This window comes from Somniosus microcephalus, chromosome 17 (assembly GCF_052327205.1).
Source record: "Somniosus microcephalus isolate GS21.2 chromosome 17, FLI_Smic_1.0, whole genome shotgun sequence".
In the NCBI taxonomy this organism is placed as follows: Eukaryota; Metazoa; Chordata; class Chondrichthyes; order Squaliformes; family Somniosidae; genus Somniosus; species Somniosus microcephalus.
The window spans coordinates 12846087-12868628 of record NC_141003.1 but is presented as its reverse complement, the minus strand read 5'-3'; the positions used below and the strand labels follow the sequence as shown (position 1 = coordinate 12868628).

At 46.9% G+C, this 22542-nt stretch overlaps 1 protein-coding gene across 4 annotated transcripts in view; it reads right to left on the bottom strand.

Annotated features, from left to right (window-relative positions):
- LOC147105504 (early endosome antigen 1-like) overlaps positions 1 to 22542 on the bottom strand; it is an 84989-nt gene that overhangs the window by 2557 nt on the left and 59890 nt on the right. For all 4 annotated transcript variants that reach the window (XM_086009920.1, XM_086009922.1, XM_086009919.1 and 1 more), the window contains 8 exons: positions 20513 to 20552; positions 20219 to 20332; positions 19520 to 19641; positions 17831 to 17986; positions 13470 to 13586; positions 12025 to 12363; positions 4648 to 4797; positions 340 to 459 (listed from right to left, as the gene is read on the bottom strand). In XM_086009920.1, coding sequence (XP_085866046.1) covers positions 340 to 459; positions 4648 to 4797; positions 12025 to 12363; positions 13470 to 13586; positions 17831 to 17986; positions 19520 to 19641; positions 20219 to 20332; positions 20513 to 20552 — 1158 coding nt within the window. The remainder of the gene's footprint in view (positions 1 to 339; positions 460 to 4647; positions 4798 to 12024; positions 12364 to 13469; positions 13587 to 17830; positions 17987 to 19519; positions 19642 to 20218; positions 20333 to 20512; positions 20553 to 22542) is intronic.

Here is a 22542-nt window from a genome sequence, read left to right as displayed (position 1 = left end):
AGGCAGGCATGCAACAGAAAGACTTAAATAGAAAGAGTTGCATTTATATAGCACCTTTCACAACCTTGGGGCGTCCCCAATGAGCTTTACAGCCAATGAAGTACTTTTGAATTGTAATCACTGTAGGAAAAGCAGCAGTCAATTTTGGGAGTACCTTCACCACACAGAAGCTGTGGTTCAAGGCGGTGGCCCACCACCACCTTCTCAAGGGCAACTAGGGATGGGCAATAAATGCCGGCCTTACCAGCAAAGCCCACATCCCAGAATCTAATTGTACAAGTTACTATTCCCCCATGTGGGGCCTGCTAAATGACTCAACGCAGACACCGAGTAGAATACCTGTGTTTCCCTCAGCTGGGACGTGGTGGTCTGTTGGCCAGTCTGTAACTCCTGGTGCTGTTGCTTGAGTTTGTCCAACTGATGCTGCACTTCAGTCGTGGCAGCTGTACTTTCCTTTACCTGAAACAGGCCCAACATATACATTAAAAAAAAAATTCATTCAGAAGGGCCCCTCGCCTCAAAAACAGCAATAAGAATGCTTAACTGTTCTGCGTATGAAGACCCACATACTGCAGCAGATAATCAGGGTCTTCAACTTCACCCAAAGTCCAGATACCGTTATAAACAGTGTTTAATAAACGGGAACTATGGTGTAGGCCAGCAATGCAACATCACATCATCTTTAAGCTCTCTGTTGCCAGGGTCTTTCATTGTAGACGCAACCTCCCCTCCCCGGCGCTGCAAGGAGCCACAACACCGACGCACTGGAGAAACTCGTGACTATCCAGGACAAAGCAGCCCACTTGATCGGCACCCCATCCACCACCTTAAACATTCACTCCCCCCACCACCAGCGTACCGTGGCTGCAGCGTGTACCATCTACAAGATGCACTGCAGCAACTCGCCAAGGCTTCTTCAACAGCACCTCCCAAACCCGCGACCTCTTCCACCTAGAAGGACAAGGGCAGCAGGCGCTTGGGAACACCACCACCTCCAAGTTCCTCTCCATGTCATACACCATCCTGACTTAGAAGTATATTGCCGATCCTTCATCGTCACTGGGTCAAAATCCTGGAACTCCCTCCCTAACAGCACTGTGGGAGTCCCTTCACCACAGGGACTGCAGCGATTCAAGGCGGCTCACCACCACCTTCGAGGGCAATTAGGGATGGGCAATAAATGCCGGCCTTGCCAGCAACGCCCACATCCCATAAAAACGAATAATTTTATTTTTAAAATTGGGTCGAAGCATTGGTTGGTGTAGGTATCTATTGTACGTGTATGTGTCTTATGCTCAGCACCCATTGGTCACAGGAGCCGAGGACTGAAATGACTTGCTACAATTCATGGGAAATTCAAAGTCAAACTCTGGCACAGGCCATCGTTTGAAATACATCCAGGGGCAAAATTTACTTTCACAGACACGGGACAAAAGCGGATTTATTTTACAGAAGGAACATCGTCGAGACTGATGCTGGAGAAATGAATGAGAGCAGGATGGAGCAAAGCTGTTCACAGAACATGGGACAAAGATAGTTGGATAGGAGAAGGCTGCCAACACCATTACAGGGCAGACAGCTGGGTCGGAGGAGGATTTTAACACAATTACAGGACAGTCCTTGAAGATTTCTCCTGCTGCATTTTCAGTATGTGGAAGACAAATGAAGATTATTGCAATGACTGCGTTAGTTTATTCTTGCTTTAGCCAATACCCTGATCAACGTATAACGTGCCAAAATATTTCATGCGTGCATCTGGCTTTTTACAGACTCGGGGATAAAAATAACTAAGTTGCAAATTGTTGTACCAAAAACTAAAACTGTTTATTTAGTAATTCAAGTCGATAATACAGGTTGAGCGTCCCGAATCCGGCAACCTTGGGATCGAGGCCGAGCCGGTTTTTCTGGACTTCGGAATGTGTTTCTGATGTCCGAAGTCTGGAAACGCTGCAGCCCAGGTTGCGATATTGCCGGACTTCGGACATCAGAAACACGCGCCGAGTCCGGAAATGCCTGGGCCCAGGTTGCGATATTTCTGGTTTTTGGCAAGCCTCCCTCGGGGTGGCCGGATTCCGGAACTCCGGATTTTGGAGGCTCAACCTGTACTGCAAATAGATGTTACACAAAACCAAAGTGTTGCATATGAAATTTAGCAATTGCCAGACCATTTTTGAAAGGAAGGAACAACGAGAGACGTTGCATTTCTATAGCTCCTGTCATGACCTCAGGACATCCCAAAAGTGCTTCACGGCCAAAGAATTGTTGTTTTCTGGGCAAACGTGGCAGGCAATCTGCGCACAGTGAAGCCCCACAAACACCAATGAGACGGCCAAATTTCAAATGAGACAGCACTTTAAGCTGTCACTATTGTTTACCATGAATTTGAAAAGTTTTAAGTTCAACGGCTAAATAAATGGCTTATCGGACTGTGGTAGAAAAATTTGTAAGTCGGTTATTTTTATTTAGTCTGTAGAGTTTCTAATACAAACAGAAAATATTTGACCAGGATATTGACTAATAAATCACCACTTAATCTGTTTTTAGTGATGCTGGTTGGGAGAGGGAGAGGGAGAGGAAAAATAAGACAGACAGACTTGCATTTCTATAGCGCCTTTCACGACCTCAGGACGCCCCAAAGCGGTTTACAGCCAATGAAGTACTTAATGAAGTGTAGTCACTGTTGTAATGTGGGAAACGCAGCAGCCAAATTATGCACAGCAAGCTCCCACAAACAGCAACGTGCTAATGAGCAGTTAATCTGTTTTAGTGATGCTGGTGGAGGAATAAATATTGGCCCAGGACACTGAGGATAACTCCCGTGCTCTTCGAAAAGTGCCGTGGGATCTTTTACGTCCACCTGAGGGGGCAGACAGGGCCTCGGTTTAACGTCTCATCTAAAAGATGGCACCTCCGACAGTGCAGCACTCCCTCAGCACTGCACTTAAGTGTCAGTTTACAAAGTCTGCTCGAGCCTTTGGGGTGGGGCTTGAACCTTTGGCCTTCTGACTCGAGTGAATGGTAGCACTGGAGGAGGTTAGAGACAGAGGGAGGGGCAAGGCCAGGGACAGATTAAACACAAGTACAAGAAGATTAAACTTGAGACGTTGTTGGACCAGGACCTAATGTAAGAAGAAGTGGAAGCCATTCGTGATGGAGAAGATATGGTTAGATACTAAGCTAGGGATTAAATCCTTGACTTTAAGACTCATCCGCCCCACAAGCTCCATAGTATCGCCAATGACTCCACTCCCTCCCTCTACTCATAGAGTCATAGAGTTTTACAGCACAGAAAGAGGCCCTTCGGCCCATCGTGTCCGCGCCACCCATCCATCCCTGTCCAGTCTAATCCCATTTTCCAGCATTTGGTCCATAGCCTTGTATGCAATGGCATTTCAAGTGCTCATCCAAATGCTTCTTGAATGTTGTGAGGGTTCCTGCCTCTACCACCCTTTCAGGCAGTGAGTTCCAGATTCCAACCACCCTCTGGGAGAAAAAGTTCCTCCTCAAATCCCCTCTAAACCTCCTGCCCCTTACCTTGAATCTATGCCCCCTTGTTATTGACCCCCCTACTAAGGGGAAAAGTTCCTCTTTATCTACCCTATCTATGCCCCTCATCATTTTGTACACCTCAATCAGGTCCCCCCCCTCAGCCTTCTTTGCTCCAAGGAAAACAACCCCAGCCTGTCCAGCCTGTCTTCATAGCTGAGGCGCTCCATCCCAGGTAACATCCTGGTGAATCTTCTCTGCACCCTCTCCAAAGCAATCACATCCTTCCTATAGTGAGGCGACCAGAACTGCACACAGTACTCCAGCTGTGGCCTCACCAGCGTTTTGTACAGCTCCATCATAACCTCCCTGCTCTTATATTCCATGCCTCGGCTAAAGAAGGCAAGTATCCCATATGCCTTTTTAACCACCCTATCTACCTGTTCCGCTGCCTTCAGGGATCTATGTACATGTACACCAAGGTCCCTCTGACCCTCTGTACTTCCTAGGGTCCTACCACTCATTGTGTATTCCCTTACCTTATTTGTCCGTCCAAAATGCATCACCTCGCACTTTTCAGGGTTAAATTCCATTTGCCACTTTTCCGCCCATCTGACCAACCCGTTTATATCGTCCTGTAGCCCGAGGCTTTCCTCCTCGCAATTTACCACCCCACCAATTTTCGTGTCATCTGCGAACTTACTGATCATACCTTTTACATTCTCATCCAAATCATTTATGTAGATCACAAACAACAAGGGACCCAGCACCGATCCCGGAGGTACCCCACTGGACACAGGCTTCCAGTCACAAAAGCAACCTTCGACCATCACCCTCTGCCTCCTGCCACTCAGCCAGTTTAGGATCCAACGCGCCAAGGCACCCTGGATCCCATGGGCTCTTACCTTCTTGACCAGTCTCCTATGCGGGACTTTGTCAAAAGCTTTACTGAAGTCCACTGTCTCAGGTTGAATCAGACAGTGCAGATAATAAATTGAACGTTATAAACTGCACATTGCACCAGGTCGGGAACTCTTTATAAAATTGGAGTGAATGAGCCGCGGTGTACTCGGTCCTGATGAGTGAAAGAAACTGTTTTACCGTGCAGAGTTGAGGAGAACACGAATCAACTGTAGTGCACAAACCACACGCACGCCTTACCTGTTCCTCAGTGCGGGAGAGTTTGAGCTGTAGGTCAGCCACTTGCTGTTCCTTGTCCTTCAGCTTCTCACCAGACAGCTGTCGCTGCTCTTTCAACCGGCCCTGTACTTCTCCAAGCTGCCGCTCCGTCTCCAGAAGCTTTGCGTGGAGCTGTCAAGAAAGCGAGTTCAGTGAACATGTCGGGTCACAGTGAGGAGGCACGCAGCCATTGAGAACTGCACTCTTTACACGACCAGATACTCAGCACAAATCATTTTACACTATTCCTACAGAACAGGATTTCTAGAGGTGGCTGTCATCGCTGGCTCAGCTCAACAATGCAGAGACTGCAAACCAACAGCTCGCATTTATATCACCTTTCATGTAGAAAACTTCCCAAGGCACTTCTGCTGGGAAAAACAGAAGCCAAGCCAAGGGAGGGGGATTGCGGGAGGGGTGATGGAAGAGGTGGTTTAAGGAAGGTCCGGATTTTGGGGCTTTTATTAATTAGTTATGAAATGGGCTGTCTGTGACGCAGAGAGGAACTGAAATCTACAAATTGGATTGTACACCGTCAAATCAAACGCAATCCTCAACCAGCGCCCAAAACACAACCCTTCCAAACACAAACCTAATTCTAGGGAATGTAGCCGGGCAAGTGGTGGAAGTGTCAGTAGGAGAGCATTTTGGCGACAGTGACCATAATTCGGTGAGATTTAAGGTGGTCATGGAAAAAGACAAAGACGGCCTGGAAATAAGGGTTCTAAATTGGGGGAAGGCCGATTTTAATATGATAAGGCAGGATCTGGCCAAAGTGGACTGGGAGCAGCTACTTATAGGAAAATCCACATCAAAACAGTGGGAGACTTTCAGAAGGGAAATAGAGAGAGTACAACGCCAACATGTTCCTGTAAAGGTCAAGGGTGGGACCAACAAGCAAAGGGAACCTTGGATGACAAGGGATATACAAAAATGCATTAGGAAAAAAAGGGGGGCTTTTGGCAATTACAAAAGACTAAAGACGGAGGAAGCCCTAGAGGAGTATAAAAAGTGCAGGGGCATACTTAAAAGAGAAATTAGGAGGGCAAGGAGGGGCCATGAAATAACACTGGCGAGCAAAATAAAGGAAAATCCTAAGATGTTTTATAAGTATATTAAGGGCAAGAGGATAACCAGGGAAAGGGTTGGGCCCATTAGGGACCAAAGTGGCAATCTGGGTGTAGAGCCAGATGATGTAGGCGGGGTTTTAAATGAATTTTTTGCATCTGTGTTCACTATGGAGAAAGACGATGTAGACAAAGAAATCGGGCAAGGGGACTGTGACATACTTGAACATATTAGCATCGAGAGGGAGGAGGTACTAGCGGTTTTAGCAGGCCAAAAAGTGGACAAATCCCCAGGCCCGGACGAGATGTATCCCAGGCTGTTGTGTGAGGCAAAGGAGGAGATTGCAGGGGCTCTGACACAAATTTTCAGAACCTCTCTGGCCACAGGGGATGTACCAGAGGACTGGAGAACAGCTAACGTAGTACCATTATTCAAGAAGGGTAGCAGGGATAAACCAGGGAATTACAGGCCAGTGAGCCTAGCATCTGTGGTAGGGAAATTATTGGAAAAAATTCTGAGGGACAAAATTAGTCACCACTTGGAGAGGCAAGGATTAATCAGGGATAGTCAGCATGGCTTTGTCAAGGGTAAATCATGTCTGACCAATCTGATTGAATTTTTCGAGGGGGTGACTAGGTGTGTGGATGAGGGAAATGCTGTGGCTGTGGTTTACATGGACTTCAGTAAAGCTTTTGACAAAGTCCCGCATAGGAGACTGGTCAAGAAGGTAAGAGCCCATGGGATCCAGGGTGCCTTGGCGCGTTGGATCCTAAACTAGCCGAGTGGCAGGAGGCAGAGGGTGATGGTCGAAGGTTGCTTTTGTGACTGGAAGCCTGTGTCCAGTGGGGTACCTCAGGGATCGGTGCTGGGTCCCTTGCTGTTTGTGATCTACATAAATGATTTGGATGAGAATGTAAAAGGTATGATCAGTAAGTTCGCAGATGACACGAAAATTGGTGGGGTGGTAAATTGCGAGGAGGAAAGCCTCAGGCTACAGGACGATATAAATGGGTTGGTCAGATGGGCGGAAAAGTGGCAAATGGAATTTAACCCTGAAAAGTGTGAGGTGATGCATTTTGGACGGACAAATAAGGCAAGGGAATACACAATGAGTGGTAGGACCCTAGGAAGTACAGAGGGTCAGAGGGACCTTGGTGTACATGTACATAGATCCCTGAAAGCAGCGGAACAGGTAGATAAGGTGGTTAAAAAGGCATATGGGATACTTGCCTTCATTAGCCGAGGCATAGAATATAAGAGCAGGGAGGTTATGATGGAGCTGTACAAAACGCTGGTGAGGCCACAGCTGGAGTACTGTGTGCAGTTCTGGTCGCCTCACTATAGAAAGGATGTGATTGCTTTGGAGAGGGTGCAGAGAAGATTCACCAGGATGTTACCTGGGATGGAGCGCCTCAGCTATGAAGAAAGACTAAACAGGCTGGGGTTGTTTTCCTTGGAGCAAAGAAGGCTGAGGGAGGACCTGATTGAGGTGTACAAAATGATGAGGGGCATAGATAGGGTAGATAAAGAGGAACTTTTCCCCTTAGTAGGGGGGTCAATAACAAGGGGGCATAGATTCAGGGTAAGGGGCAGGAGGTTTAGAGGCGGATTTGAGGAGGAACTTTTTCACCCAGAGGGTGGTTGGAATCTGGAACTCACTGCCTGAAAGGGTGGTAGAGGCAGGAACCCTCACAACATTCAAGAAGCATTTGGATGAGCACTTGAAATGCCATTGCATACAAGGCTATGGACCAAATGCTGGGAAATGGGATTAGACTGGACAGGGATTGATGGACGGCGCAGACACGATGGGCCGAAGGGCCTCTTTCTGTGCTGTAAAACTCTATGACTCTATGACACAAAGAAAGAACGAACTTGCATTTCTATAGCGCCTTTCACAACCTCAGTTTGTCTCAAAGCGCTTTACAGTCAATGAAGTACTTTTGAAGTGTAATCACTGTTGTAATGCAAGAAACATGGTACAGCAAGATCCCACAAACATAGCCCATCGAGCTTGGTCAACATTTTGACGATTCGCCCAATTTTTAAGCTTGTGATCAAAATGAACCGCCTCACACGGTTACTTCAAATGGCCTCTGCCCCCATCATTAGTGTTGAATCTTTCTCATCTAATCACAGATAAAGAAGGTCACTGTGCTGTATTTTATCTTCACGGCTCTATCTAGAAGTGTATCTCACGTGTTGATCACTGTGAAGAAGAATTTCCTAATATCAGTCTTCAATTTACCTTCTTCTAGTTGGAACCTGTCCTACTCTCTCGGCTCAAAGCTCTGACTTTACCCTTCCGTTCCCTGACCTACCTCCGTTCGATCACCTCTCCAACACGCCCTTTTTCCAGGCTGAAACACTCCATTTTCTCCAGCTTTTCCCTCATCATTACCTTCTGCAACTTCTTGCTCCTCGTCAGAACAGAGGCTACAAATATCAGGATAGACTGAACAGGCTGGGGCTCTTTTCTCTAGAAAAGAGAAGGCCGAGGGGTGACCTGATCGAGGTCCTTAAGATTATGAAAGGGTTTGATAGGGTAGACGGAGAGAAGATGTTTCCACTTGTGAGGGAGACCAGAACTAGGGGCCATAAATAGAAACATAGAAACTAGGAGCAGGAGTAGGCCATTCGGCCCTTCGAGCCTGCGCCGCCATTCAACAAGATCATGGCTGATCATCCAAACCCTAGTACCCAGTCCCTACACCGACTGCCATCCCACCCAAGCCCTATCCCCGTAACCCCGCATATTTAATCCCCCAACACTAAGGGCCAATTTTTATCATGGCCAATCAACCTAACCCGCACATCTTTGGACTGTGGGAGGAAACCGGAGCACCCGGAGAAAACCCACGCAAACACGGGGAGAATGTGCAAACTCCACACAGACAGTCACCCGAGGCCGGATTTGAACCCGGGTCCCTGGCGCTGTGAGGCAACAGTGCTAACCACTATGCCACCGTGCTGCCCATGTAAGATAGTCACTAATAAATCTTAGAGGGAATTCAGGAGAAACTTATTTTTTTTAAATCCAGAGAGTGGTGAGAATGTGGAACTTGCTACCACAGGGAGTGGTTGAGGTGAACAGCATAGATGCATTTAAGGGGAAGCTCGATAAGACTGTATGGCTGTTAATGGTTCCAACACCATCATCAAGTTTGCGGATGACACCACGGTAGTAGGCCAGATCACCAACAACGATGAGTCAGCCTACAGGGAGGAGGTCCAGCATCTCGTGAAGTGGTGCGCCGATAACAACCTGGCCCTTAACACCAAGAAAACCAAAGAAATCATTGTGGACTTCAGGAAGTCCAAAGGCGGAAGTCACACCCCCATCCACATCAATGGGGCTGTGGTGGAAAGGGTGGACAGCTTTAAGTTCCTCGGAGTCCACATCACGGAAGACCTCTCCTGGTCCCTCAACACCACCTCTCTGGTGAAGAAGGCCCAGCAGCGCCTATATTTCCTAAGGAGGCTGAAGGGATGTAATCTGTCACCCCTGATCCTCTCTAACTTTTACCGCTGCACTATAGAGAGCATCCTGACAAACTGTATCACAGTACGGTATGGCAGCTGTAGCTACTATGACCGGAAAGCCCTGCAGCGGGTAGTCAAAACTGCCCAACGCATTACCGGCACCCGGCTACCGGCCATAGAGCACATATACCAGAAACGCTGTTTACGGAGGTCACGGACCATCATCAAAGACCCTACCCACCCCAGCCACAGTCTGTTCGCCCTCCTGCCATCTGGGAGACGCTACAGATGCATTCGCACCCGTACGACCAGATTTAGGAACAGCTTTTTTCCCAGGGCTGTCATCCTACTGAACTCCACAAATAAACTCTAAAGCCTGCACATCTGCCAATGCACTTTATTACGGTTATATTTATGTTAATGTATTACAAGCCAAATGTATGTTGAATGTTTAAATGTCTTAATCTAAATGTACACTCTCGGGAGCCGCAAGCCTACATTTCGTTGTACTGCACTTGTGCACTAACAATGACAATAAAAGTTGATTTGATTTGATTACAAGAGGGAGAAAGGAATAGAAGGATATGTTGAGATGAAGAGGGGTGGGAGGAGGCTCGTGTGGAGCATAAACACCAGCATAGACCAGTTGAGCTGAATGGCTTGTTTCTGTGCTGTACATTCGATGTAATTTTATGTAATTCACAACTCACTGTATCTGCAAGCTTGGATATACTGCCTTGGATACACTATTCCAAAAATCAGGTTCTTTATCTGTAGGAGTCGCAGCATTCACCTCTCAGACACTATTTGTCAATCCAAGAATGCCCCTTTTATCTGAACCTCTAACCCATCTCCAATTGATTTCCGACCCACACCACAAGGCTCCCTCCAACTCCATGTCCTCGATTACACTGATCAGCCTCCTGTGCGGAACCCGAGCAACTGCCTACTGAAAGGTGTGTGTGCTCGACATCCCGTGACCCTCCATACACCAGGCAACTGACCGTCAAACAATCTCCACTTCTGAGACAGACGAGACCCACCTCTCTCAAAACCACGCCGACTCTGCTTAACCAGCTTCTATTTTTACAAGTGCTCGCTTACTCTGCTCGCAATAGTCCACGCAGCAGGCACTAAGTTCTGCTCTGCCCGAAAGGGTGATGAAAGCAGATTCAATGGCAACTTTGAAAGGGGAATTGGATAAATACTTGAAAGGGAAAAATTTGCAGGGCTATGGGGAAAGTGCAGGGGAGTGGGACTGACAGGATAGCTTTGTCAAAGAGCTGGGCACAGGCACGATGGGCTGAATGGCCTCCTTCTGTGCTGTGAGATTCTATGATTTGGAACTATAGAGCTTCATTAACCAAAAGTTCAGAGGTCCAAACACTACGCCATTCATCTTTCAAGCTGGGGCCGAGGGGCTACCTCAACACGAGAGAGAGAGTCCAGAGTGGTAACTCAGGGGGGTCTTAAAACTCATGGTTGTCCATTGCACCATTTCTATTCTTGTATATTAATGCAACACAAGGTCTACAATGATAGCTGACACTGCCTTTCAGACATTAGGGTAGGGGGGTCCTGGGACAATGTTTAATTTGCAGGCACCTCCCACCACTCTGCCCACCCCAGACAGAAAGGTTTTTAAATCAGTGCCGTAAAACAACTTGCTTGCCATATTTGCTTGCTCTGGTGAGGGAATCAACAAAGGGGCATAATCTTAAAATTAGAGTTAGGCCATTCAGAAGCGAGATCAGGAAGGGCTAGAAAACCTTGCATTTCTATAGCGCCTTTCATGACCTCAGGACGTCCCAAAGCGCTTCACAGCCAATGAAGTGCTTTTTGAAGCGTAGTCACTGTTGTAATCACAATCACAGAAACCCCACAGTGCAGATAGAGGCCATTTCGGCCCATCGAGCCTGCACCGACACATATCCCACCCGATCCCCGTAACCCCACGTATTTAATCCCCTAACACTAAGGGTCAATTTATCATAGCCAAATCAACCTAACCCGCACATCTTGGGACTGTGGGAGGAAACCGGAGCACCCGGAGGAAACCCACGCAGACACAGGGAGAATGTGCAAACGTGGGAAACGTGGCAGCCAAATTGCACACAGCAAGCTCCCACAAACAGCAATGTGATAATGATCAGATAATCTGTTTTAGCAATGTTAATTGAGGGATAAATATTGGCCAGGACACCGGGGAGAACGCCCCGGCTCTTCGGAATAGTGCAGTGGGATCTTTTACGTCCACCCGAGAGCGCAGACGGGGCCTCAGTGTAACGTCTCATCCGAAAGACAGCACCTCTGACAGTGCAGCACTCCCTCAGCACTGCACTGGAGAGTCAGCCTGGATTTTTGTGCTCAAGTCTCTGGAGTGGGACTTGAACCCACAACCTTCTGTCTCAGAGGCGAGTGTGATACTTTCACAAAGTATTACATGGCATTTACAGCACAGAAACAGGCCAGTGAGCCCAACAGGTCCATGCCAGTGTTTTTTCACACAAACAGTGGTAGAAATCTGGAGCTCTCCCCCCAAAAGGCTGTGGATCAATTGGAGCTTTCAAGACTGAGCTCGATTGTTGAGTAAGGCCATCAAGGGTCATGGAGCTAAGGCGGGTAAATGGAGTGGAGGTGCTGATCAGCCGTGATCTAATTGAATGGTGGAGCAGGCTCAAGGGGCTGAATTGTCGACTCACATTCCTAATGTTCCTCTTAAGAAGCAAATTTAAATTCCCAGCACTGAAGTGCAGAAAAATCTTTGGTACACAGTGCAGCACTGGAAACGACACATTGGCCGCTCACCTGATTGATCTCGCTCTGTAGCTGGACATTCTGCTGCTCTCTCTCGTCTCTCTGCTGCTGCGTCAGTTTGAAGTCAGCCCGAACCTGGTGGTACTTGGTTTCCACCTCCGACAGCTCTCCCTTCAGTTTCTGGCCAGTCTCCCCACTCTGACTTAATTCAGCGTGCGCTCTTTGCATCAAAGCCTCGGCAGCAGACAGCTTGACCTGGAGCTGCTTGCAATCCAGCTCCTTCTCCTGCAGACTAGTCTGCAACCTCTTCTTGCTTAAAGACTCCTCATTCAGACGATCTTGCAGTTGCTGGAGTTCGTCTTGGTTCTTGGATAGACTTTCGGACAGTTTCTGAAATAATGCAATATGCAAATCTTGTGTTACGGTACCGACAATGGCAATGCAATTACTATTACGGTAGTGTAGTGGTTATGATACTGGACCAGTAATCCAGCAAGTTCAAATCCCACCATGAGCAGATTGAGAATTTGAATTCAGTTCAAATAAATCTGGAAATAAAAAGCTTGTATTGTGGCAGAGCCACCAGGGGGACTCTGATCTAATGTACATAATTATCTTTAACAAATTATTAGCTACAGAATGAATCTGTATCTTTGTTCATATCATTGCATGTACATAGCGCGGTCCCTTTAAGAATGAGACCAAACGTGATGACGTCATCATGTTGATCACGTGATCCTCCAGCGGCGGGAAAACGTGATGACGTCAGGCTGGGGAGCCGCCCTAGCCAGTCCTCGTGGAGCCAGCAAAGAGGACAGACCTGTAATGTAGTTCTCCTGTGTTTCCGTTTTAAACTCTGTTGATTAGTATTAAACATCGTTTGTTTGATAGACTGACTCGACCTCAGTCCTTTAGTTAGGAATCTAGCCATTCCTACAGTATCAGTAAAAATGACCATGAAGCTGCTGGATTGTCGTAAAATCCCACCTGGTTCACTAATGTCCTTGAGGGAAGGAAACCTGCCGTCTTTACCCGGTCTGGGCCTATGTGTGACTCCAGTCCCACACCAGTCCCTTATTTAACTGCCCTCTGAAGCAGCCACTCAGTTGTATCAAACAGCGAGCAGTTCAAGATGGCCCACCACCACCTTCTCAGGGCAACTAGGGATGGGCAATAAATGCCGGCCTTGCCAGCGACGCCCATGTCCCGAGAATGAATAAAACAAAAACTTCCTTCCTAAACTGTGGTGCCCAGAATTGGACATAGGACTCCATCCATCCTGTCCTGTCACCGATGTCCTATTAGGGGAATGAAAGGGACTCTAACCCACCTGCTCACAAACAAAAAAATATACTGTTTGATGAGTAATACGTGTTTACTAAATGCCCCCTTTTTAATTTGGTGAAATCAAAATCCAAAGCGCCACCCCTCACTGACAACCTGTCGCGGGTTTGCCAGTAAGGAGCCTCAGCTTCCACGGCCAACATTTCACACACCTGGTTTTGCTGCTTCATTCCCTCGCATTCCTCCTGGATCTTCCGCATCTCCTCGGAACGGGCGGAGTTCTCCTGGGGAATTCTGGCAAGCTCCGCCCTCAGCTCAACCAGAGTGGCCTTGAAGCAAAAACAGGCGAGAATTACCTTCCAGAGTTCTGAAAGTTGTCCTTTTTTTTGGTAAAAACGCGCAACGAGATTCGGTCACAAAAATAAACCAGAAAAACTGCGCTGCTATTAAAGGTTGAATGTGAATGACGCACTGACAACTGGATTCCCCATTTCAAAACGTTTCTGTTGGTTGGTTGCCACAGAAAACTATTTGCACAGATGAGAGTTGAAAATAGAAACAGGAGTTAGCCAGTCAGCCCCTCGAGCTTGTTCCACTATTCAATGAGATCATGGCTGATCTGTATCTTAACTCCATCTACCCGCCTTGGTTCTGTAACCCTGAACACCCTTAACTAACAACTATCTATCAACACAACAGCAAAATACTGCGGATGGTGGAAATCTGAAACAACAACAGAAAAAGCTGGAAACACTCAGCAGGTCAGGCACCATCGAGGAGAGAGAGAAAGAGAGTCAACGTTTCGGGTTGAGGACCCTTCATCAGAACTGGAAAAGGTTAAAGAGGAGATTTTTAAGCGGGAGCAGGGAGGAGGGAGGAAAGACCAAAAGGGAAGGTCTGTGGCAGGCTGGAAGGCAGGAGAGATTAAGAGACAAAAGGGATGATGGTGCGAGGCATAAAGAGAAGTAATCGGACAAGTTAAGAAACAAAAGATGGCTCTCGATGAGGTGTGAATGGCGATGGCAGAATCATCAACAGCTGCCATGTGAGAAAACAAGAAAAAAAAAATTTAATTAGGGGCTGAGGTTATGGTCTGAAATTGTTGAACTCGATGTTAAGTCCAGAAAGCTGTAAAGTGCCTAATCGAAAGATGAGGTGCTGTTCCTCGATCTATCAATCTCTGTTTTGAAATTTTCAATTGACCCCAGACTCAGTTTTTTTTTTTGGGGGGGGGGGGTGCGGGAAAGAGTTCCAGATTTCCACTAGCCTTTGCGTGGAGAAGTGTTTCCTGACATCACCCCTGAACGGCCTAACTCTAATTTTAAGGTTACGCCCACTTCTTCTGGACTTCCCTCACCAGAGGAAATTGTTTCTCTCTATCTACCCGAACAAATCTTTTAATCATCCTAAATACCTCTTTAATTGTCTATACTTGCGGGAATACAAGCCTAGTCTAGACTTTCTGGACACGGCGCTGTAAGAATAGCTGACGTGTCCCTACGGGGAGTAAGCATTCCATTGTACTTGTACCAGTACTAGTTACATATGGCAAATAAAATTGAATTGAATTGAAGCTGTGCTCATTATTTATCCCTCAACTCCTCGGGGATACCCGGCTGCTGCAGCGAGACGCGGACAGCCTCGGGAAGTCCCCCTGCTCCTCCTGACCCACAAGGAGTCTTCCCCAAGGCTGCCCTCGCCTCGCTGCAGTTGCCAGGTTTCCCCGAGGCCCGGGAAACCCGGCCAGCCGCAGTAAAACCTGCAATGCAGGTTAAATCCGAGGCTTCCAGCCTCAGTAACATATTTAAAGTGCCAACCCGCCTCCTGGAAGCGGGTTGGCTGCCCGCCCCTGGTCCCGCCTCAGTAAAACCCAGAAGTCAGCGGATTGGAGCCGGCTTCCTGACGCACTTCGTATTTTTGCTCATTAAATGCCCGATAAACTCCCACCCGCTCACCCAGGTCAAAATTCTCCCCCGATATCTCAAAAACAGATAATTTGGTCATTAATCGCATTGCTGCTTGTGGGATCTTGCGGTGTGCAAATTAGCTGTCGCATTTCCCACATTACAACAGTGACTACACTTCAAAAAGTACTTCATTGGCTGCAAAGAACTTTGGGACGGCCCGAGATAGTGAAAGGCGCTATAGAAATACAAGTCTTTCTTTTGTTTATTACTGTAGTTTAATTCCTGGTGAATCTGTGGCTTTAATATCCTCCCTATAATGGGTCAGGCAAAACTGCCCAGCGCACTCGAACTGTGACCTAGACAATGTTTTGTAGAAAGCCATATTGTGCACTGTAAACAAGTTGTCTTCCACAATAATGAGGACAGGTTGCACAGACTAGGTTTGTATTCCCTTGAGTATAGAAGATTAAGGGGCGATCTAATTGAGGTGTTTAAGATGATTAAAGGATTCGATAGGGTAGCGAGAGGGGGAGAGAAACTATTTCCTCTGGTGTGAGAGGCCAGAACAAGGGGGCATAACCTTAAAATTAGAGCTAGGCCGTTCAGGGTGATGTCAGGAAGCACTTCCGCACACAAGGGGTGGTGGAAATCGGGAACTCTTCTTCCCCCAAAAAGCTGTTGAGGCTGGAGGGGGTCAATTGAAAATTTCAAAACTGAGATTGATAAGATTTTTGTTAGGCAAGGGTATTAAGGGATACGGAACCAAGCGGGTAGATGGAGTTAGGATACAGATCAGCCAAGATCTAATTGAATGGCAGAACGGGCTCGAGGAGCTGAAATGATTTAATCTTGCTCTTATGTGATTTTAAGATCAGAACTGAAAACAAAGATTTAATCCAAATCACTTGATTTTTGCAAAACTGAAAAACTTTTTTTTTTTTTAAAAATAGCCTGCAACATTTGATGTTCTCCACAAATTAAGTTGTTGTGTAGGCCACTGATATCTTCATATAGAATTACAGAACCATATAATTATGGTATCGGTGTCTGACACTCAATCTACTTCCACCCGCCCAGTCATAGAGCCAGACATTGTTAATGAACCCATTTGAACACAAGAGATCCCACTCTTAATCCCAATTACAAACTCTAAATATATGTATTGTTTAATGTAGGTAATTGTCCTTTACCAAGACCTTAGCACAAGATTTGGCCCACTGCAGCTTCCGTGCTTTGAAAACTAAACCGAATTAAACTGACGGAGTTATTTGTTGCTGATTTTAACAAGTACAAGTGTACAGAACTCGGCTTTAGACCAGGGTGTCTTGCAGAGTGAGAGAGCGCACAGTATTTCATCAGCGCATCTTCAGATGTCCCAGCCACAATCTTCACATCCATGACTCATCACTTCGCTGCAGAAGCCAAGTTCATTGACGCCACAAGAGATGAAGAGCCACTCAAAACTCGGGAGTGCGAGGGGCGGAATCAGAACCAACACTTGGCAAGACGGGCATCCCGTGAGAGATTATAAAGACTGCACCCTCATGCTTATTTTAGGGTCAGCGCAGCCTCGATGAGAACCATTACTCCCAGCGATAATTAAAATCGGGTATTTCAATCAGGTGATCGAAATTTCAAACCAAGTTCCAACATATAAATCCACCGTGAACCAGGTGCGGCCTTTTTGAAATGACTGAACTACAACCTTCAAACAAATTCGCTGCAACGGGTTTGAATATCGGGAGACGGTTTTGCTCAAAAGGGGAATTGTGAAGATTTACCTCAAGTTTAAGTTTCTCCAGAGGGAAGCAATAAGAAAAACAGAAAGTGAAGGATGACAGCGTGGAAGATGGAGAGAAATTAAAACATCACTTTACAAACATCATTACACAGTGAAAGCTTCAACACTCAAGCCAATTATTTACTCAATTTGAATAATGAAAACCGGAAGGAATTGAAATAAGGAAACATGTCAGACAGGATGATGATGGACAGCACAGCATGACAGTGGCACTGACCCGTCAGAATCCCCGAACCCACAGGGGGCACTGGAACCTAACCCGCCCATCGGGAAGCTGGCGAGATCCGGTGCAGCGCTGCTTTTACATCCCTAGAGAAGTCAGTGCAGAGTAATAACGGGCGGCGTGCAAAACCAGCGCTCCACCAGGCAGACACACACACACACAGGCAGACACACAAATGTGCTGATTAAACAACTAATACAAGTATGGAGAAGCAAAGAAAATGCTCATGTGAGATTTTGAGTTCATGTAACTCATTCAATTATGCATCAAGTTATGATCTGGAATGCACTGCTCGCAAGGGCGGTGGAAGCAGATTCAATAGTAACTTTCAAAAGAAAATTGGATAAATACTTGAAAAGGAAAATGTTGCTGGGCTATAGGGAAAGAGCAGGGAGTGGGACTAGTTGGATGGCTCTTTCAAAGAGCCGGCACAGGCACAATGGGCCGAATGGCCTCCTTCTTGGTTCTAAGTGTAAGCTTATATGAGACTGTTCAGGCGTCGATGTTTTCATGGCCAAATAACCAGGAAAGTTACCGATCTGAGTTTAAAGGCACAGCTTTAACTACAGCTGATTATTCGGCATTCAACTCCACCAACTGAATCGGGAGACACAGGTCAGACAGGCATGGCCGAGAGCTTACCTCCGCCGCGCTAAACTCCACCTTCAGCTGCTCATTTTCATCGTTCAGTTTGTCCGATCGCCTCTCCTGTTCGAGACTCATCTGATCCATCAGGGTCTGAACTTGCACCAATTCCTTCTTCAGGACAGACACGTCCTCCACTCCAGGCCGCTGAAGCTAAGATGCAAACACAACTGCAATTAAGTTTCCGACCAACACTGGTCCACAAGCAGCTTCCATTTTCAGAATCACAGAAACCTTACAGTACAGATAGAGGCCATTTCGGCCCATCGAGCCTGCACCGACACATATCCCACCCGATCCCTGTAACCCCTACACCAGCACGTATCCCACCCTAGCCCCGTAACCCCATGTATTTAATCCCCCTAACACTAAGGGTCAATTTTTATCATAGCCAATCAACCTAACCCGCACATCTTTGGACTGTGGGAGGAAACCGGAGCACCCGGAGAAAACCCACGCAAACACGGGGAGAATGTGCAAACTCCCGTTAATCCCGTTTTATCTCCCGTTAATTACACAAACGTACAGATTAAACTCTGGGGTTCACAGTTACTAACAGGGCAAAGAATGGGCTCGGTGGGTCAAAATGCCTTTTGTTTCATGCCTTATGTTATGAGGATTCTCTATTTTCTTCATGGCTTTGCTTGAAGATTCTACATAACTTTTTAAAAATCTTTTAATTTCTCTGTCAGGCTGTGGGCGACATTTATTGGCCCATCCCCAGTTGCCCTGAATGCATTCAGAGTCAATCACATAGTGCGGGACTGGAGTCACATGTAGGCCAGGCCGGGTAGGCACGGCAGTTTCCCTTCACTGAAGGACATCAGTGAACCAGTTGGGTTTTTACAACAATCCGGCAGCTTTTCAGAGTCAATTTTTCTGGTGCCAGCCCACAATTCACCAGATTAGTTGAATTCAATCACACAACTTGCCATGGTGGGATTTGAACACTCAATCTCTGGGCGGCTTGTCCAGTACCAGAACCGCTGGACTACCGTGCCTGGAATCTGAAGCAACACAAAAGGGAAGCAGATTCAATAGTAATTTTCAAAAGGGAATTGGAAATGTATTTGAAAAGGAAAAATTTACAGAGTTATATGGAAAGAGTGGGGGAGTGGGACTAATTGGATAGCTCTTTCAGCACACGCATGATGGGCCGAATGGCCTCCTTCTGTGTTGTAAGATTCTATGATTTATATATATTGAGAGCAGTGGTTCCAACACATCCCCTGAAGAATGCCACTATTTGCAGCCCTCCAGACTGATCAACATCTATTAACCACCACACTGTTTGCTGTCCTTTACCCAACTTCAGATACTTGCTGCTCACTACATTTCCTGTAATAACTTGGGCCCTAATTTGTCTTGAATCTTATCCAAAGTTAAGAGCTATGATGGAGAACAGAAGTGCTTGGCACAAAAGAGAAAATGGAACTTTATTAACGGAGGTGACGTGCTATTGCCAGAGGAGATAGGGACACCAAGAAGATCAATAGATGAAAGAGGACCAAGGGAGGAAGCTCAAAGTCACGAGGTGTATGCAGTTGGTTAGAATTGAGAGACAGGAAAAACAAGTAATTATAGCGCGGAGAAGGATAAATCTTCAAGGCTTTGTTCGGTAGCTTGAATATTTTAGCTAATTTCCGAGAGAAAGCTATATAGTCGAACAAGTCAAAGTTTGCGTACCAAGTCACTCCGTAGTTGTTCAGCCCCGGTCCTTTCCTTTCCCAGCTCTTCCATTAAGGTCTTCAGTCTCGTCTCCGCAAGCTCCCTGTGACTTTTCTCATCATCAAATTTTGCCTTAATATCTGTCGAGGAATGAAGAATATTAACCTACGTAGAACGTTTGGCTGTTTTCAAAGATTTGCCGCGGATGTCAGCCATGGCTCAGTGGGTAGCCCTCTCGCCTCCGAGTCAAAGGATGTGGGTTCAAACCCCACTCCAGAGACTTGACCACATAATCCAAGCTGACATTCCCAGTGCAGTGCTGAGGGAGTGCGGCACAGTCAGAGGTGCCAACTTTCTGTCAAGACATTAAACTGAGGACCCGTCTGCCCTCTCACGTAGACGTAAAAGATCCCACGGCCACTATTTCGAAAAGGAGCAGGGGAGTTCTCCCCGGGAGTCCCGGCCAATATTTATCCCTCAAATCAACACCTAAAAACAGATTATCTGGTCATTATCACACTTCTGTTTGTGGGAGCTTGCTGTGCACAAATTGGCTGCTGTGTTTCCTACATTACAACAGTGACTACACTTCAAAAAATACTTCATTGGCTGTAAAGCGCTTTGGTACGTCCGGTGATTGTGAAAAGGGCTGTAGAAATGCAAGTCTGTCTGTCTTTCATTTAACTTGGTCCTTCAGCAGGGGGAGCCCACACTCACCTACTAATTCAGTCGCTAATGTGGCGGCTTTCTGTTCCAGCAAGTCTTTCATCTGCTTGACCTTCATGTTTTCTACCTGGGCATCTTCGAATTGGCACCGGAGGTCCGTTACCTCTATAGAGAAAGAAGAAGGAAGTTACCTCAGAGTTTCAGATTTACTGCTCGACTAAACTCCAAGAAATAAAAGACAGAAACGATGTGTGCATGCAGTACAGGGTACCTAGCAAAAATGTCTGGAAGTTACCAACTTTTGTTACAAAATGTTGGAAATATCTTAAATGGAACTGAGGTTACCTGAGGGGACAGGGGACATCACTCCATCGGGCTGGGACGCCTAGAAAGAAATGCGGAACGAGTTTACAACACCGTATTAAACACCTCACACCAAATTGATTTTGGGGGGTAGGGGCTTCAGATAAAACGCAGCAATAATTCTGTAAGTCAACTCAGTGTTGTTCAATAGAAATCACTGATCAGCCATAAGTGAAGCTACGGCCACACCATTTTATCCACAGGCACTCATTTTAGTAGCAAACACCTTACACACACAAGACAGTAAATGTACTTCACACGTGTATATTAACTGAACAACCATCTCCCACCAACGATCACCAAACACTCGCACACTCTGATTTTCCTCTCACCATTTTACCAACAAACTCACAAAAAGGTTAAAGGTCACACATATACGCCGTGTGAATGAGTATCAAGATCACAGGCCCAAGGACTGTGTCTATTACTCATTTATTTATTCATCAGAAATGCAATTAGCCACATCTGGATTCCCAATTAGCCACATGTGGGTAATTGTCGTCGTCTTCTTTCGTATGGTAGGAGCAAACCAAATCAAATGTCGATATCCAAGTCAGATATCCAGGCCAAAGCTTCCGGTGTAACAGCGTGGATATTGTGTAGGCTGCCTGCGAATTTCCTCTGAGGGCAGTGCTCAATGATGTGCTCCAGGGTCTGATTAGGAGCTCCACAGTCACATGATGGGGATGCTTTAATCTTCCATCTATAGAGAAAGGTGGCAGCATCTACCATGACCGGTGCGGAGGCAGTTGATGGTTGTCCACTGTTTGCGAGGAAGGTTTGATCCTTCAGGTTGTACTATGGGGTCCTCTATAAGGAATCCATTCTGTATGTCAGTTTTCCCCAGCATTTCGCCATTGGTCATCAAGGCTGAGGGGAGATCACTGAAGGGCATCAGCGACAGTCCAGAATGGCCTTCTAGATTTGAGGCGGGTTAGTGGTAGGTTGTTCAAGTCGGCCTGGATCGGCATGTCTTTGCTGTTGTACTCTCTGGAGACTCCATATTTACGGCGTAGGTGTGGTGGTGCGATGTTTGCAAGCACGGGCAGCCAAGGCGTTGGTGGCGATAAAAGTGTACCGGTGATAATTCTCAGTAGAATTCAGCTGGACATCAATGGATTTGACCTGCGGACTCGATGGCCATGCTGGAGAGCTGTACTCTGCTGTAGAGTACACCAGGGCGAGTGCTGCTGTACGGAGGATTTGAGCATCTGCTCCCCATGTGGATCCGGCGAGTTTCTGGATCAAGTTGACCCTACTCTTTCGTTTCTCCCCAAGGTTCTGGAGATGTTGTCTGTACGACAGGGGCGATCAAGCGTGACTCCTAAATAGGAGGAGTTTTTGGCATGGTTTACCACTGCGCCGCAAAAGGAGACTTTCAAAGCTTGGTTTGCTTGATGGGTGTTGAGGTGGAATGTCGAGGTGACGGTCTTATGCAGGTTTGGCCGAAGTTGCCATCAGCGGAAGTAGGCCTCGATCCTCTGTAAATCACTGGTCAGGGTCTCCTCGGTGATGGACAGATTCATGTTTTGTGTGGCCAAGGCAATGTCATCAGCGTATATGGACTTGCGGGACTCTGTGTAAACGTTGAATAACGTGGGTGCCAGGACAGAACCCTGTGGGAGTCCGTTGTTCAATGTCCTATATCTGCTCCTCTGGGTGCCAGAGTAGACTCGGAAACATCGGTTGCTAAGCATGGAGTTGAGAAGATGGATTGTTGTTCTGCAGGGTAAAATGGTGAAGAGCTTGAAAAGCAGTCCATGCTTCCGCACTGTGTCATACGCCGCTGACAGGTCCACGAGTGCTCCGGCGGTTTTGAGCTGGCACTGGAAGCCTGCTTCGATGTTTGTTGTTAAAGCTACCACTTGGTCACAGCAGGTATGGCCGCTCCGAAAGGCCGCTTGCTCCTTAGGAATGGTTGGCTCGATGATGGGGGCTAGTCTGTGGAGTAGTCGCCTCTCCAGCATTTTATAACAAGTGCAAAGTAGAGAGATCGGGCGGTAGCTGGAGGC